At 38.3% G+C, this 13487-nt stretch overlaps 3 protein-coding genes across 3 annotated transcripts; all 3 read left to right on the top strand.

The window, feature by feature from the left end:
* The first annotated feature begins 1853 nt into the window (after window positions 1–1853).
* On the top strand, window positions 1854–2231 carry LOC148350762 (H2B.U histone 2-like). Its single transcript, XM_088355734.1, has one exon. The coding sequence runs from the start codon at window positions 1854–1856 to the stop codon at window positions 2229–2231; it is 378 nt and encodes a 125-aa protein (XP_088211860.1).
* Window positions 2232–2969: 738 nt separating this feature from the next.
* LOC148350761 (uncharacterized) lies at window positions 2970–7496 on the top strand. Its single transcript, XM_088356081.1, has 2 exons — window positions 2970–3341; window positions 4432–7496. The coding sequence occupies exons 1-2, from the start codon at window positions 3245–3247 to the stop codon at window positions 4893–4895; spliced, it is 561 nt and encodes a 186-aa protein (XP_088212207.1). The 5' UTR covers window positions 2970–3244; the 3' UTR covers window positions 4896–7496.
* Window positions 7497–9282: 1786 nt separating this feature from the next.
* LOC148350760 (histone H2B-like) lies at window positions 9283–9841 on the top strand. Its single transcript, XM_088355709.1, has one exon. The coding sequence runs from the start codon at window positions 9283–9285 to the stop codon at window positions 9655–9657; it is 375 nt and encodes a 124-aa protein (XP_088211835.1). The 3' UTR covers window positions 9658–9841.
* The last annotated feature ends 3646 nt before the right edge of the window (window positions 9842–13487 follow it).

Here is a 13487-nt window from a genome sequence, read left to right as displayed (position 1 = left end):
TGGACAGGTAACTTAAAATTAGTTTTACCTGGTTATATCAGTATCAGAAATTATTTTCCCCCCATTTTATTAACACTCCACTTATTGAAACATAGATATTTTGTTTGTTTGTTTGTACATGATTCAATTGTTTGTTTGTTTGTACATGATTCAAATTGAATCGTTTCTTGTACATGGTTCAATTGTTTGTTTGTTTGTACATGATTCAAATTGAATCGTTTCTCCGGCGCCGTCACGAATGGCAGCCACTCCAGCAGCTCCCGTGTTATTTTCGATTGTTCTCAGCTCAGGGATGCTGCTGGAAAAGTGAATTTCCCTTCGGGGATGAATAAAGTATCTATCTATCTATCTATCTATCTATCTATCTATCTATCTATCTATCTATCTATCTATCTATCTATCTATCTATCTATCTATCTATCTATCATTACTTCGAAAATAACATTATTCGTTTAGTTGTTGTCAATTAACATCATATTTATCCACATATTTTGAAGTATTTACTTGCTGAATCAGTGTACTTTCACAACTATGATCTTATCATACAACCTTGAAGACTCAGCAATGTGCAGTATTCTTGTAGAGGGAGTTCTTGGATTTTCCTTAATAATGTGAGGTCTAAAGTAAGAGTGTCTGCAATGCTTCATGTACTTATTTTTCACTATAAGTCCTTGCATGCCTTTTGGTGGAAGAACGCGCGAGTACATTGATTGGTCCTGAGTGAGCTCTGATTTATCTTTATTTTGAAACTTTATAATAAATGTCCTAAACTGCAATGCTTCTCTCCAGCTCTTCTTTTCCAAATCTGAATACTTGGTCCAGTCTCGGAAAAGAACAAGCGGCGATACATCAGAATGTTTTTCGCCTTCAATATATATATATATATATATATATATATATATATATATATATATATATGTCCCTAGGTGTGAATGAGCGAGCGAATTGTCAGTCCCTGTGTGCCTGGCAACCTGTTTAGGGTGTCCCCTGCCCACTGCCCGAAGATGGCAGGGTTGGGCTCCAGCACCCCCGCGACCCTACTGAGGATAAGCGGTGCAGATGATGGATGGATGGATATTAGTATTCAGAGCGTATTTTACATATCACATGCACCAAGTATGTTATGTTATATTTTCTGCCCACATGATAGCGTAGTAGGAAAATTAAATATGTTGTGTGAGCATTTCCCTGCAGGATTCAATGTTTTAAGGAGCTTAATTTTGCTATCATTACAGTAACACACGAACCAACCACAGCCAATTGCTTCCATTATTGTACATTGCTGTTCCCTTTATTGAGCCATAACACACCTTGCACAACACGGTACCTATCTACTCAAGCAAGTCAGACAATTTAGAATACAAATATAATTTGGTGTACAAATGTTTATTTTATTTATGAAATAAAGAACAACTTCAGCATCTTTCTAATTTCTTTCCTCACTTGCAGTCAAATCAGAGTTGCCTATTATACGTAATACAATATTATATTCCAATATGACGTTTTTAACAGCAAACACAATCTCGAAAATCTTATTAGCAATCAAGCATATTCACAATTTTCATTATATAACATCTAACCACTAGTGTCAATAGATCCGTCCAGGCCAAAGTCGATTGTCCTCGGTTTTGAACAAATCCACCGATAGTAAGAAAAACAAAAGTGGCGCCGAATGACGAAACGTTATCTCGTTTTCTCCATAAACGTTTCCCACAAGCAACTGAAAACATGATAAAGGAAGTGACTGTTGCTCGGGTTTGGCCAATCATAAAGCTGAGCTTGCACATTGAAATTTGCATGAGAGGCTCAATAAAATTTCTGCCTCTGCGGTTTCACACTATCACACAACAGTCATGCCGGAACCAGCAGCTAAATCCGCCCCCAAGAAGGGCTCTAAGAAAGCAGTCTCCAAAGCCCCCACTAAGTCAGGCAAGCGCAGAAAGAGGGGAAGGAAGGAGAGTTACGCAATTTACGTATACAAGGTCCTGAAGCAGGTCCACCCCGACACCGGCATCTCCTCCAAGGCTATGAGCATCATGAATTCTTTCGTCAATGACATTTTCGAGCGCATCGCCTCCGAGGCCTCACGTCTCGCCTTGTACAACAAGCGCTCTACTATCTCTTCAAGGGAAATCCAGACCGCGGTCCGTCTCCTCCTGCCCGGTGAACTGGCTAAGCACGCCGTGTCCGAGGGCACCAAAGCTGTCACAAAGTACACCAGCTCCAAGTAGACCGTTCTTGTCTACTCTACCCAACGGTTCTTTTCAGAGCCATCCACTTTACTCTTAGAGTGATTCGGAAATTTGACGTGATACGGTGAATAAACGTTTTCAGGCGACCATTTGCACTCAAACTAGGAGTGCACCTACTAAGTGGTAACGTTCAAACAAGCCAAGGTTAAACTACTTACTGTACTGTATACAGAGCAAGGCCGCACTTTAATTGAGTGAATCTGAGTCACATTCACACTTGCTTCCAATCCTATCATCAAGTCATCTTTAATCACAAAGTGTCTCAAAGGGTTGCACGATGGAAGGACGAAAGAGTAAGAGAACTAAGGAAAGGCTGGGCTGAAGGAAGAGGGAAAAAAAGAATGGATGAAAGAAATAAAAGACGGAAAAGAGAATGAAACGGGACAAAAGAGGGAAAGGAGGAGGGAAGTGAAAGACGGGAAGAAAGGATGAACAATTGAAAGGACAATGTTTGATATTTTCAGAATTATTTTTACCCATTGATATGCATTATTTGCGTTTTTAATTTTGAAAGCAATGACGGAGACGGACTATCTGGAAGATTTGGGAAGTACGATTGTGGAAATAAACGTTTACTCCGTCTTCCTTCATATCTAAAAACCTAGATGACAATGGTACGTAGTTTATATTTTCCAAAGTGTAATTTTTGATACTTGAAATGATCGTCAAAAACGCTTTTCACAAAGACTGTCTAAGTTTAGTTGCCGTAGTCGTACGTAAGCGTGTGTTGTTCCGTACGTAATGGCCACCATAAGATAAATTTAACTTGTCGAACCATTTTAACACAACAATGCACCAGATATAATCACTGTTGCTCGAAAGAACGTGTTTTTGCTCTGTGATCATTCTACCTTCGCACCTAGTTGAGCTTACTATAGCCTGGTTTAGCTTAGTCCAACCTAGTTTAGCCTGCTAGCTGCTAACCAAGGTGATGCGATTACGGTACTTCCGAGTTGATGTGCGCGTGAAGCGTCGCGTTTGTTGTTTAAGAAATGTGCACAAGAAAAACGGTCAAGTTGGAGAAGGAACTTTGCGAAAAAGAGAAGACCGAGTTGCAATGTCAAACTCCACTTGTCCTACCCGGAGCAGGTTTGGTCTCTGCGCTTATTGTACTCACTGATCATTAGAACAGGAGCAATAATACAATCTCATTTTATGTTTGCATTCAACTGATTTCACTATGCAGTCAGAAGCTAGAACGCAAAACTACTAAAGAAACAGCAGTCAAATAATAAGAAAATACAGTTACAGAAAGGGTTAATTGTTAAAACAAGTGCAGACAACCTATGAACTGTATACATGTGTTATAAATATATAACAATTATGTATTTAGTGTGAAGTGTTTTAGAAACATGTGATTATCATCCGTTAATGTGTATGATGTGAAAAAAAAATCCACAGGGATCCGCCAGTCATTTTCATTAAGAAATACCATGCCACAATCGGATAATTCTATGATCAATGTAAAAATATAAATAGTGTAGAACAAAAAAATATTTACTTCAACCCATATTTATTATTTATTCATGTCTGTGTGGAAATAAATAGTGCCACTCTTTTAAACACATTTGTTTAGAGAGGTCTTTATAATGTTTTTTTAATGCTTTATTGAAACTAATTTATTGGTTATGTTATACAGTTACTATACTCTTTAAATCTAGTGACATACCTAAGGTTACATTTCTCATTTTTTTCTTGTTATTTTGATATCATAGTTATTATTATAATATTATGGTTGAACTTTATTCAGCAGGATGAAGGTCCAGTTCACAAGAGACAAACACAAAAAAGGAAAGCCGCACTATAAACAAATGATAATCAAAATCATACTAGTGTTTTTTTCCATTATTGTTGCTGTCAGTATTGGTAATGACAATGAACATAAAGAACTTAATTGTTAGATTTTATTTATCATAGATGAAAAAAATGCCTATACATTGTTAACGAAGGCCCCTTTTCAAATGTATGTTGTTTGCGCTGAAGTGGCATTGTATTTTTTTTTTATTTTTTTTTAAACTTGTGATTGATTCGTGTGGCCTCTTAATCGTCAGCACCCACATACACTGTGGAGTTTTACCATAAACACTCTGCTAAGAGGAATATTTCTTAAAGTTAAAGCAACAATAACTGTCCAAACCAACTTGACTATTGCTAAACAAGATTATCTTGTTTCCCACAGACATCCCTGAAAAACAGCTCTGTCCTGTTGAAATTTCTAGTGTCAAAGAAGAGTCACTGTCAGAGGCCTTTCACGTCAAACAGGAGAAGCCGCTTCACCCACCGTACATTAAAAAAGAGAAGGATTTCACAGAGTTGTCCGTAACCGGCGTCTATTTTAAGACAGGACATGCTGGTCAATATGATGAAAGAAAAGGGGCTGAGCCTTCAACTGGAATCTCAAATCAACACGTGAAAACAGAAGGTGATGGTAAGCCCAGTGGAAGATCCCAATTGGACTGCCTTTTAGCTCCACTATCTGATAGCGACGACATAGCATCAGACTCTCCTGAGACGGGTGAAGAAGATGAACAGTCTGAAAGCGACGTGACCGACAACAAACGCTGGAAATGTTCTCAATGTGGGAAACATTTTGCGTACAAGTCTCTTTGGAAAATGCACTTGATTGTCCACACTGGTGAATAACCCTTTACCTGTTCTGTTTGTGGTTGCAAATTCTCACAAAAGGGAAGTTTAAGGAGGCACTCAATAAGTCATACAGGAAAGAAATCTTTTGCCTGCTCAGTTTGCGGTCAGAAATTCTCTCAAAAGGGAAGCCTAAGGCGACACACGATAACACACTCTGGGGAAAAACCTTTTGCCTGCTCGGTTTGTGGTTTGAGGTTCTCTTATAGGCACACTTTGACAAATCACACGAGAAAACATACCGGTGAGAAATCATTTACCTGCTCCATATGTGGCAGACGATTCCTTCAGAAAGTTCACTTGATATCGCACATGAGGACACACACAGGAGAAAAACCTTTCGCTTGTGCTTTTTGTGATCTCCGATTCTCTGTCAAAGGAAATCTGAGACTACACACAAGAATCCATACTGGAGAGAAACCTTACACCTGTTCAGTATGCGGGCAGAGGTTTTCAGAGAGCCGTGTCCTGACGACACACATGCGAACGCACACAGGGGAGAAACCTTTTCCCTGCTTGGATTGCAGCAAATGCTTCTCGACCAAAGCAAACTTAAAAACGCACATGAGGACGCACACAGGTGAGAAACCTTTTGTCTGCTTGATTTGCGGTCAAAGTTTCTGCGAGAGGCGCACTCTAACCATACACACGAGGACACATACAGGAGAGAGACCTTTCGCCTGTTCACTCTGCAGCAAACGATTTTCCTCTCTGAGGTATTTCCAAGCACACAAAAGGACACATCCAGGTGAGAAACCTTACCCTTGTTCAGTATGCGGTCAAAGATTCGCCCACCAAGGCAACTTAAACCGTCACACTCGAGCGCACAGTGGAGAAAAACCTTACAACTGCCCATTGTGCAGGAAAGGTTTTCCTAGGAAGGAAACGTTTCGTGCACACGCCAAAACACACACTGCCTGTTCTGTTTGTGGCCAAAAGTTCTCCCGCAAAGATCAGGTTAAAAGACACATATGTGCCGGTGAGAGAAACCGAGATCAATGCAATGCTATTATTGAATGACATTTCAATGGCACTGAACTGACATAGTTTTTATGTTTTATATTTACTGTATTTTGATTTTATCTTTACTGCATTAAGTTTATTTGTGTCTTTCAGTTCAATATATCTTGTGATGTCTATAATAAATTAATAAATAATAAAATAAAATCCAAACAAGATAATAACATTTAAATTTGCTCGGCATGAGTTTTAAGGATGAACTGGAATCAAATGGATGGCACTGTGGATTCGTAATCAACAAGTCCATATTGAGTCTTTATGTGCTTGGCGATTAGCGTGCATCCAATCCAGGGTGTCCTTTGCCCACTGTAGAGGCTGGGATGGGGTCCAGGTAAAGGGTATGAACATTAATTAACTGTGATGCTGGCAGGATTGAAAATGGACAAAAAAAATTTCAACGGAATATAGTCTTTATGTTACGGTGGTCGTGATCTTAATCTGTTTCCACCATTGTAAGATTGTGAGAACACAGAGTTAACACATGCTAACACTATTGATAAGACACTTCACAACAGTAAAACATGCTGGAATTATTGTCAATGTGGGAAAAGTTTAATCTACAAATCACTTCAGGAAACATACATGATATCCTGCACTGGAGACAAACCTTTTGTCCGCATAGATTGTGATAAAATAAAGGTCATAAGGGACATTTGAGAGCACACACAACCAAACACACTGGGGGGGAAACCTTTTGCGCCCTTGGTTTGTGTTCAACATTTTTTTCAGAATGGAAACTTGTGGGCACACATAATTAGCACACCAGTGAAAAGTTTTTTGGTTGTTCAGTTTGTGACCAAAGATTTTGCTCGCAGGCGAGCTTAAAACACACATGAAGACAGACACTGGCGAAAAACCCTTCGTCGGCTTAGTTTGTGAACAACAATTTTCCGAAAATTGATTTTGTTTTTAATGCATTGTAGAATTATTACATGTAGTTAATAGAGCAGCGTTTTTCAACCAGTGCCGTGAGACCCTGTCTAGTGTGCTGCAGGAAATTGCTGAATGTAAAAAACAGGACATTGTTAGTATCCTTGCCTTCTTCCAATGAAGTGTTGAATAACGAACATTCACCCATACCAACTCGTGGCCTTAATCATAGCAGTAGCACAGTATTCCTTATTCACTTCGCAAAGTCATACATGGACAAGACACTGGGAAACTACTGAAAAGACCAAGGTTGCAACGTTGAATTCAAACCACCCTATGCATCTTACATTGCAGGCACCTGGGAGCAAATGGTCGACTCACTCTCAGCTACTTCAAATGACACAAAAATGGACTGTTCCTTGAAAGAATCGTCAAGTTGGTGACTTAGTTTTCCAATTAAAAACAAAACAAAAATAGCAAATCCACACAAGTGCTAGCCTATGGCTAGCGTCCGTGGCACATATCCTTGAAGTCACCTGACTGCAACTTTCTTGGCAACCATTTCAGGGTGTCCCCCTGCCCAATGCCTGAAGATAGATGGGATGGGTTCCAGCATCCCAGTAAACAAGCTCCAGTAAGCAATATTTATGCTGCAGAATACACGGTACATGTAAACACATGATTTATTTATTTTGTGATAGGCCAAGAGTGCAGATGGAAGAGATGCTGTTTCTTTTAATAAAAATTCAAAAATTATATCACATCAAACTCATTTGAACATTTCTGTTCATCCTTAGAAATGTTTAATATTTTCATTTGACTATATTTTAAGAGTTAAATATACATTCTCAAACTATAAATTATTATTTTATATATGGGCAAATGGTCAGTGTCCTATCCCAAAATGACCTTGATCTTATCTTCTTCTGTTAAAAATATTATAGGAAAAATAAAATCTGAAAAAAAGGATTACAGTGAAACAAGAAATTGTTTTTCAATTGTTTCAATTTCAATTGTTAAGTATTATGCACATCTAAAAATAATCGATATACTGTGTAGTGAACAAAAACCAACCCGATAATATTTAAAGTTTATTCTAATTATATATATATATATATATATATATATAAAATGTTCTTATGATAGAAACATGTATGGTGAGAACAAAGAGTAGTAGAGTAAAACTAGAATACGCTTGTTGATGCAACGATGAATAAAGATGGGTACATCATACCTGTCAACCTGTACGTTTTTGCCGTACAAAGTACGATTATTATGCATTTTAAGACGTGTACGACGTACAAAAAAATCTGTACGGAAAGACGCAAATTTGTCAATTATGGGTACCATCCGGTATGCACCGTCTATCACGAAACGGCAAATCAATCAAGTCAAACAAGTTCGCCGCGGTAGCCTCTATCTCGGTATTGTTTTTTTCCCCATTGCAAACGAAGCAAGCGGTTTGATGCTACTGTGCGCATGCATCTGCCGCCTCGGATTTCATGTGGTAGTTATGTAATGAAAGGAAGTCCGTCTGTTTTTAGAGAACCGGCTTTTTCGGATCAACTCATTAAAGAGAGCCGGCTCTCAAACGGCTCACTTGCTTTGATGCATTATATTAGGAATCATTATCATTGTCTAAAGAAGTTAAGAAAAAAAAGGGAAGTATAAAAGGAGGAAATGATTAAAGACAGCTTTGTGGTTATCCCGTTAATCGGTATATTACCAACAATAATTTAATGCAGAAAATGAATTAATAATTTGAATTAAAAAATGTATTATTCTACTTAATTATATTTGCATGTATTTTTTCCTTCTACAGTGAACGTCCAAGCTACTTCATTTTTGAACTTTTTACATAATAAACCTCATTCATGTCAAGCAACTCAGTATCTAACCAAAAATGTCAACAATATATATGATATAACGAAACACATGTACAATTTAACATGTTAAACTACATAAATAAACACGTTTGAAAAAAAATATATGGTATAAGATTATTATGTATTTTGTAAAGGAAAATACAACATTTTGTAAGGGCATGGAACTGTGGAGGTTGACAGGTATGGTACATCCTTCCTCGGATGAAACAAAATTAAAACAAAAAAATAATGGTGCCTACAGTGACATTTGAAGCATTTACATTTAGAAGATGCGTATGAGTACAGTACTGTATAATATTGGTCATTGTTTTGGTTTGTTTTTTTCTGTGACTTAATAGAACAGATTGGACAATATATCTTTAGAACTGCTAAGGAGACAGTTTTGAAAAGTTGCAACAGCTTTTGAACATATGTTGATGATTCCCTCCGCTCCCCTTTCGAATTTATTTAATTTAATTGATTAATTTCAGTTATTTCTCTGAAAGTACTGCCATTTAATGCAACCGTTCACTCTTCAGCCAATCAAAAAATGGCGCGTACACAGTATGATTTGCATTCCGAGTTAATAAGTCAGCTAACGCTTCACCTCGCCCCTCCCATCAACAGTCACAATGCCGGAACCTGTGAAGTCAGCACCCAAGAAGGGTTCTAAAAAAGCCGTTTCCAAAGCCCCGACTAAATCGGGCAAGCGTAGAAAGAGGGGAAGGAAAGAGAGTTACGCAATTTACGTCTACAAGGTCCTGAAGCAGGTCCACCCCGACACCGGCATCTCTTCCAAGGCCATGAGCATCATGAATTCTTTTGTCAACGATATCTTCGAGCGTATCGGCTCTGAGGCTTCTCGTCTTGCCCACTATAACAAACGTTCCACCATCACGTCCCGGGAGATCCAAACCGCGGTTCGTCTTCTGCTACCCGGCGAGCTGGCGAAGCACGCCGTGTCCGAGGGCACCAAAGCCGTCACCAAATATACCAGCTCCAAGTAAAATTATCGATTGAAAAACCTAAAAGGCTCTTCTTAGAGCCACCCACTTCAACCTAAGAGTTCTCCTTGAACTTGTTGTGTACCGTTCATGAAAACTGACAATTCCTAAACACATGACTTATTAAGAATCTACCCTTTACCACAGAATTTATGTTTACTTGTATTTGCGTGGAATACATTACTGTATGTTAATTAGTTAACAAAAACAATTGACCATTTGTACTATGAATGATTATATATATATATATATATATATATATATATATATATATATATATATATATATATATATATATATATATGACTATAAATGATTTTATATGATTGAATACAAGTTTATTGAGTGCAATGAAGATTTTCACCAGTAGGCTATAATTCAATGATAGGGCACTCCGTTCCAAATGCGAAATATTTTGACAAGAGAATTTTGATAACTGGACTTTGACGGAGGACAGCAGGCGATGTTTTGAGAACAAGGCCCTGATCACTAGAAATGCTCGGTGTTTTGAGTTTTCCAGACATTGTGAAGTCCAGGGGGGGCTTCCTTGGCACGCCCATGGGAGGAGTCAAGACGCCATCTTGCGGGGAGACGTGGGCCGAGAGAAGGCTGGAGGACCTCAGAAAAGGCTCCCCAGAGACTCCGACGACACTAATTCGGTCGTATTCGATGGACTAGACTTGGTTAAATTGTTAATAAAATTAAATCTGCCCCTGTGTGAAAATGTTGGCTTTTTTTGTTCATCTTTTGCATCAAGAAACGAGCGCGCATTGTTGGGTGAATATAGGTTGTTCTTGGTTAATGGAGTCAGATAACTAATTCGAACAATTTGGTAAACGATACATTTTAATTTTTAATTCCCAACAACTCTATGCACGCTTAAAAATATTAAGGTTCCTGGCAAGGGCCATGCAGTTGAAGACCTTAATTACAAAGTTTCGAAATGGAGATGAAATCCGAGTGCACTCTGGACCAATTGGTGAAGATGCGTTCTCCCACCTAAGGCATGACAGAAGTCAAGTAATGTATACAGTAATCCCTCGGTTATTGCGGTCAATGGGGACCAAAACCACCTGCGAAAAGTAAAAAAAAACCGTGAAGTAGCGACGCCCCTTCAAAGATGTTAAAAAAAAAAAAAAATATATATATATATATATATATATATATTATATATTATAATTATTATTATTTTTTAGACCTGCAAAGCTCTAAACCCGCGAAGGTGGAACCACAAAGTAGCGAGGTACCGCTGTATTTGTATAGCCCTTAATCACAAGAAGTCTCAAAGGGCTGCTCAGACTATTGGAGTCTACATAATTGTATTACACCACCCCCTGATCTGAAACCTATGAGGGCAGGGACAAACTCAACCTCAGCATGAGGAAATTGAAGAAACCTTGAAGGGACCACACATGAAGTACTGTAATCCTCTTTCAATGATGATCAGGCTGCAATGCCTGTTGCAATATTCAGACCTTGTCAACGTGAAACATGTCATTCAATAACTATAGAATACAAGCGTGTTTTAAGCCTAGATTTAAACACTTCCGCTGTGGTTGCAGATCGAATCTAAGGTCAGACCATTCTACAGCATCCAAATGGAGAACATTCTCGAACTTGTGGATCTCTTTTTGGCTCACTACCAAACCAGCCTAGTCCTATCAAAGGCTCCGAGCAGGGAAATTGAATTCAGAACTCACATTAGGCCCACAAGGCCAAACACAGGAACTCCCGGTAAAAGATTAGGACTGCGCATTGCTGAGTCTTCGAGGTTGTGTGATAAGGTCATTGCTTGAAAGTACACTGACCAGCAAGTAGATACTTCACTAAAATATGTAGATAAATGTGATGTGCATTTACAACATCTAAGATAATGTCATGACCATAGTAATGATGTGATGATTAAATAATAAACTTAATATAGCTAAAAAAACGGGCAGCACGGCGGCCAAGTGGTTGGCGCGTCCACGACACGCTTCTGAGGTCATGAGTTCGAACCTTCCTGTGCGGAGTTTGCATGTTCTCCCAGTGCTCACGTGGGTTTCCTCCCGGCACTCCGGGTTCCTCCCACATTCTAAGAACATGTATGTCAGGTTAATTGACCGGTCCCTAGGTGTGAATGAGCGAGTGAGTTGTCAGTGTGCCCTGTGACTGGCTGGCAACCAGTTCAGGGTGTCCCCTGCCCACTGCCCAAAGATAACTGGGATGGGCTCCAGCATGCCCGCGACCCTACTGTGGATAAGCGGTGCAGATAATGGATGGATTGATGGATAGCTGCTAAACTCATGTGATAGCGACAGCATTCTCAGTGACTAGTTTTCATAATTTAACAGGACTAAGGTGTCCTTTTAAAAGTGAATTACCATTTTTTTGCCAAAGCAGTCTGTACAGTTAGCCCATTGGTACAGTAAAAATCTTTAGTTTTCTACCTCAAACTGGTATTTTTTGGAGATGCTCATGCCGAGGGCTACAATAAACTAATAAAAAATGCATTTGCCCTGTTGATTATTTCATTAACCCAAGGGTTAGAGTCCCAAAATGGTCACGACACAAACAAAACGCCTGGCATAAGCCCATTTTAATTAAAACAAAAAGGGATTTATAATTATTTAATATTCATCCAAAATTATTTTTACAGAATTTCAAAATCTTAACAATTATAATGTCACGGGAAAATTATAATTATAATGTCACGGGATTTCCTGCGATGTGTTTTTATTTTTTTAAATGTCTGAAAAGGCCCCTGGGAGTCATAGCTTGCTGGTATAATTTGATACTTTAATATCTAAAAAATGCATAAAAATATTCACTATACTATTGTTGAAAAAATTGAGTCATGGGGAAGTGATAACTGGGTCGCTTACACAATAGTCAATCATTTGTTATTTTCAAAATACAAGGGAAATCGCTGGCATCTAGCCGAAACCATATTAATTGAAATAAAACCATTTTAAAGAGTTATAAAATGGTCAACATTTTGTAAAATATAATCCCTACATCAACAGTCACCAACGTGATAGCAGTGGGCACCACGTAGCCCCCCCCCAAAAAAAAAACCAGTAGCTGGTTGTGACATTTGCTCACCAGTAATTTGTCATTGAGATTTTCTAGGGAATCAGATGTCTAATTGGGATGATTGACGGTGCCTATGTTACGCTATTTCTTGTAATTACAACCTGATAATAACATGATAATTATACGGTAATAACGTAACTTAATTTATGAATGCATGTCACACTGGTAGCCATTTGTGCTACTCGGAAACAAACATGTATCATCTTAAAAAAGGATTGCTGACCCCTGCCTTTTTAATAATTTGTCTTTTATCAAGAACATTAAAGTAGATCAGAAAACATTGAATGAGGAGCCGAAGCTCTGGCAATTTTTCAAATTTGTATCCAAGTCATATTAATGTCATATGTATTTATCTTGTCCATGCGTAAAGTGTATTCGTGCAGTCTTCACTACAGCAAAATCCTAGAAAGTTAAGGCTGTATTTTATTCACAAAAAAAGGTCAAACTGTATTTATAACAGAATCCCAACCATCATCAAGCAGTTTTATGTGATTACAAATATTTGTAGTAGCAATTTGAACTTCCTATGGACTTCGTACATTTGTACTTAATTCCACAAATGTGCAATATTTTTGTTGTTGTATGCATATATGTGCAAAACAGACGTATACACATAATAAATCTACAGGCAGAATAACAATAAAAAACATAATTCCTTTGCATTTTGTTATTGAAGCACCAGGCAATAAGCAGTTCATGTAAAACTTGGGTGTGTTTGCTGCCATCAGAAAAACGCTGTCTTGCTCATAAATGCTCAC

This window comes from Urocampus carinirostris, chromosome 16, assembly GCF_059441175.1.
Source record: "Urocampus carinirostris isolate Australia breed hairy pipefish chromosome 16, RoL_Ucar_1.0, whole genome shotgun sequence".
Taxonomy (NCBI): domain Eukaryota; kingdom Metazoa; phylum Chordata; class Actinopteri; order Syngnathiformes; family Syngnathidae; genus Urocampus; species Urocampus carinirostris.
Note: the sequence above shows the minus strand (reverse complement) of the source record. Positions and strands in the feature narration are given on the sequence as shown.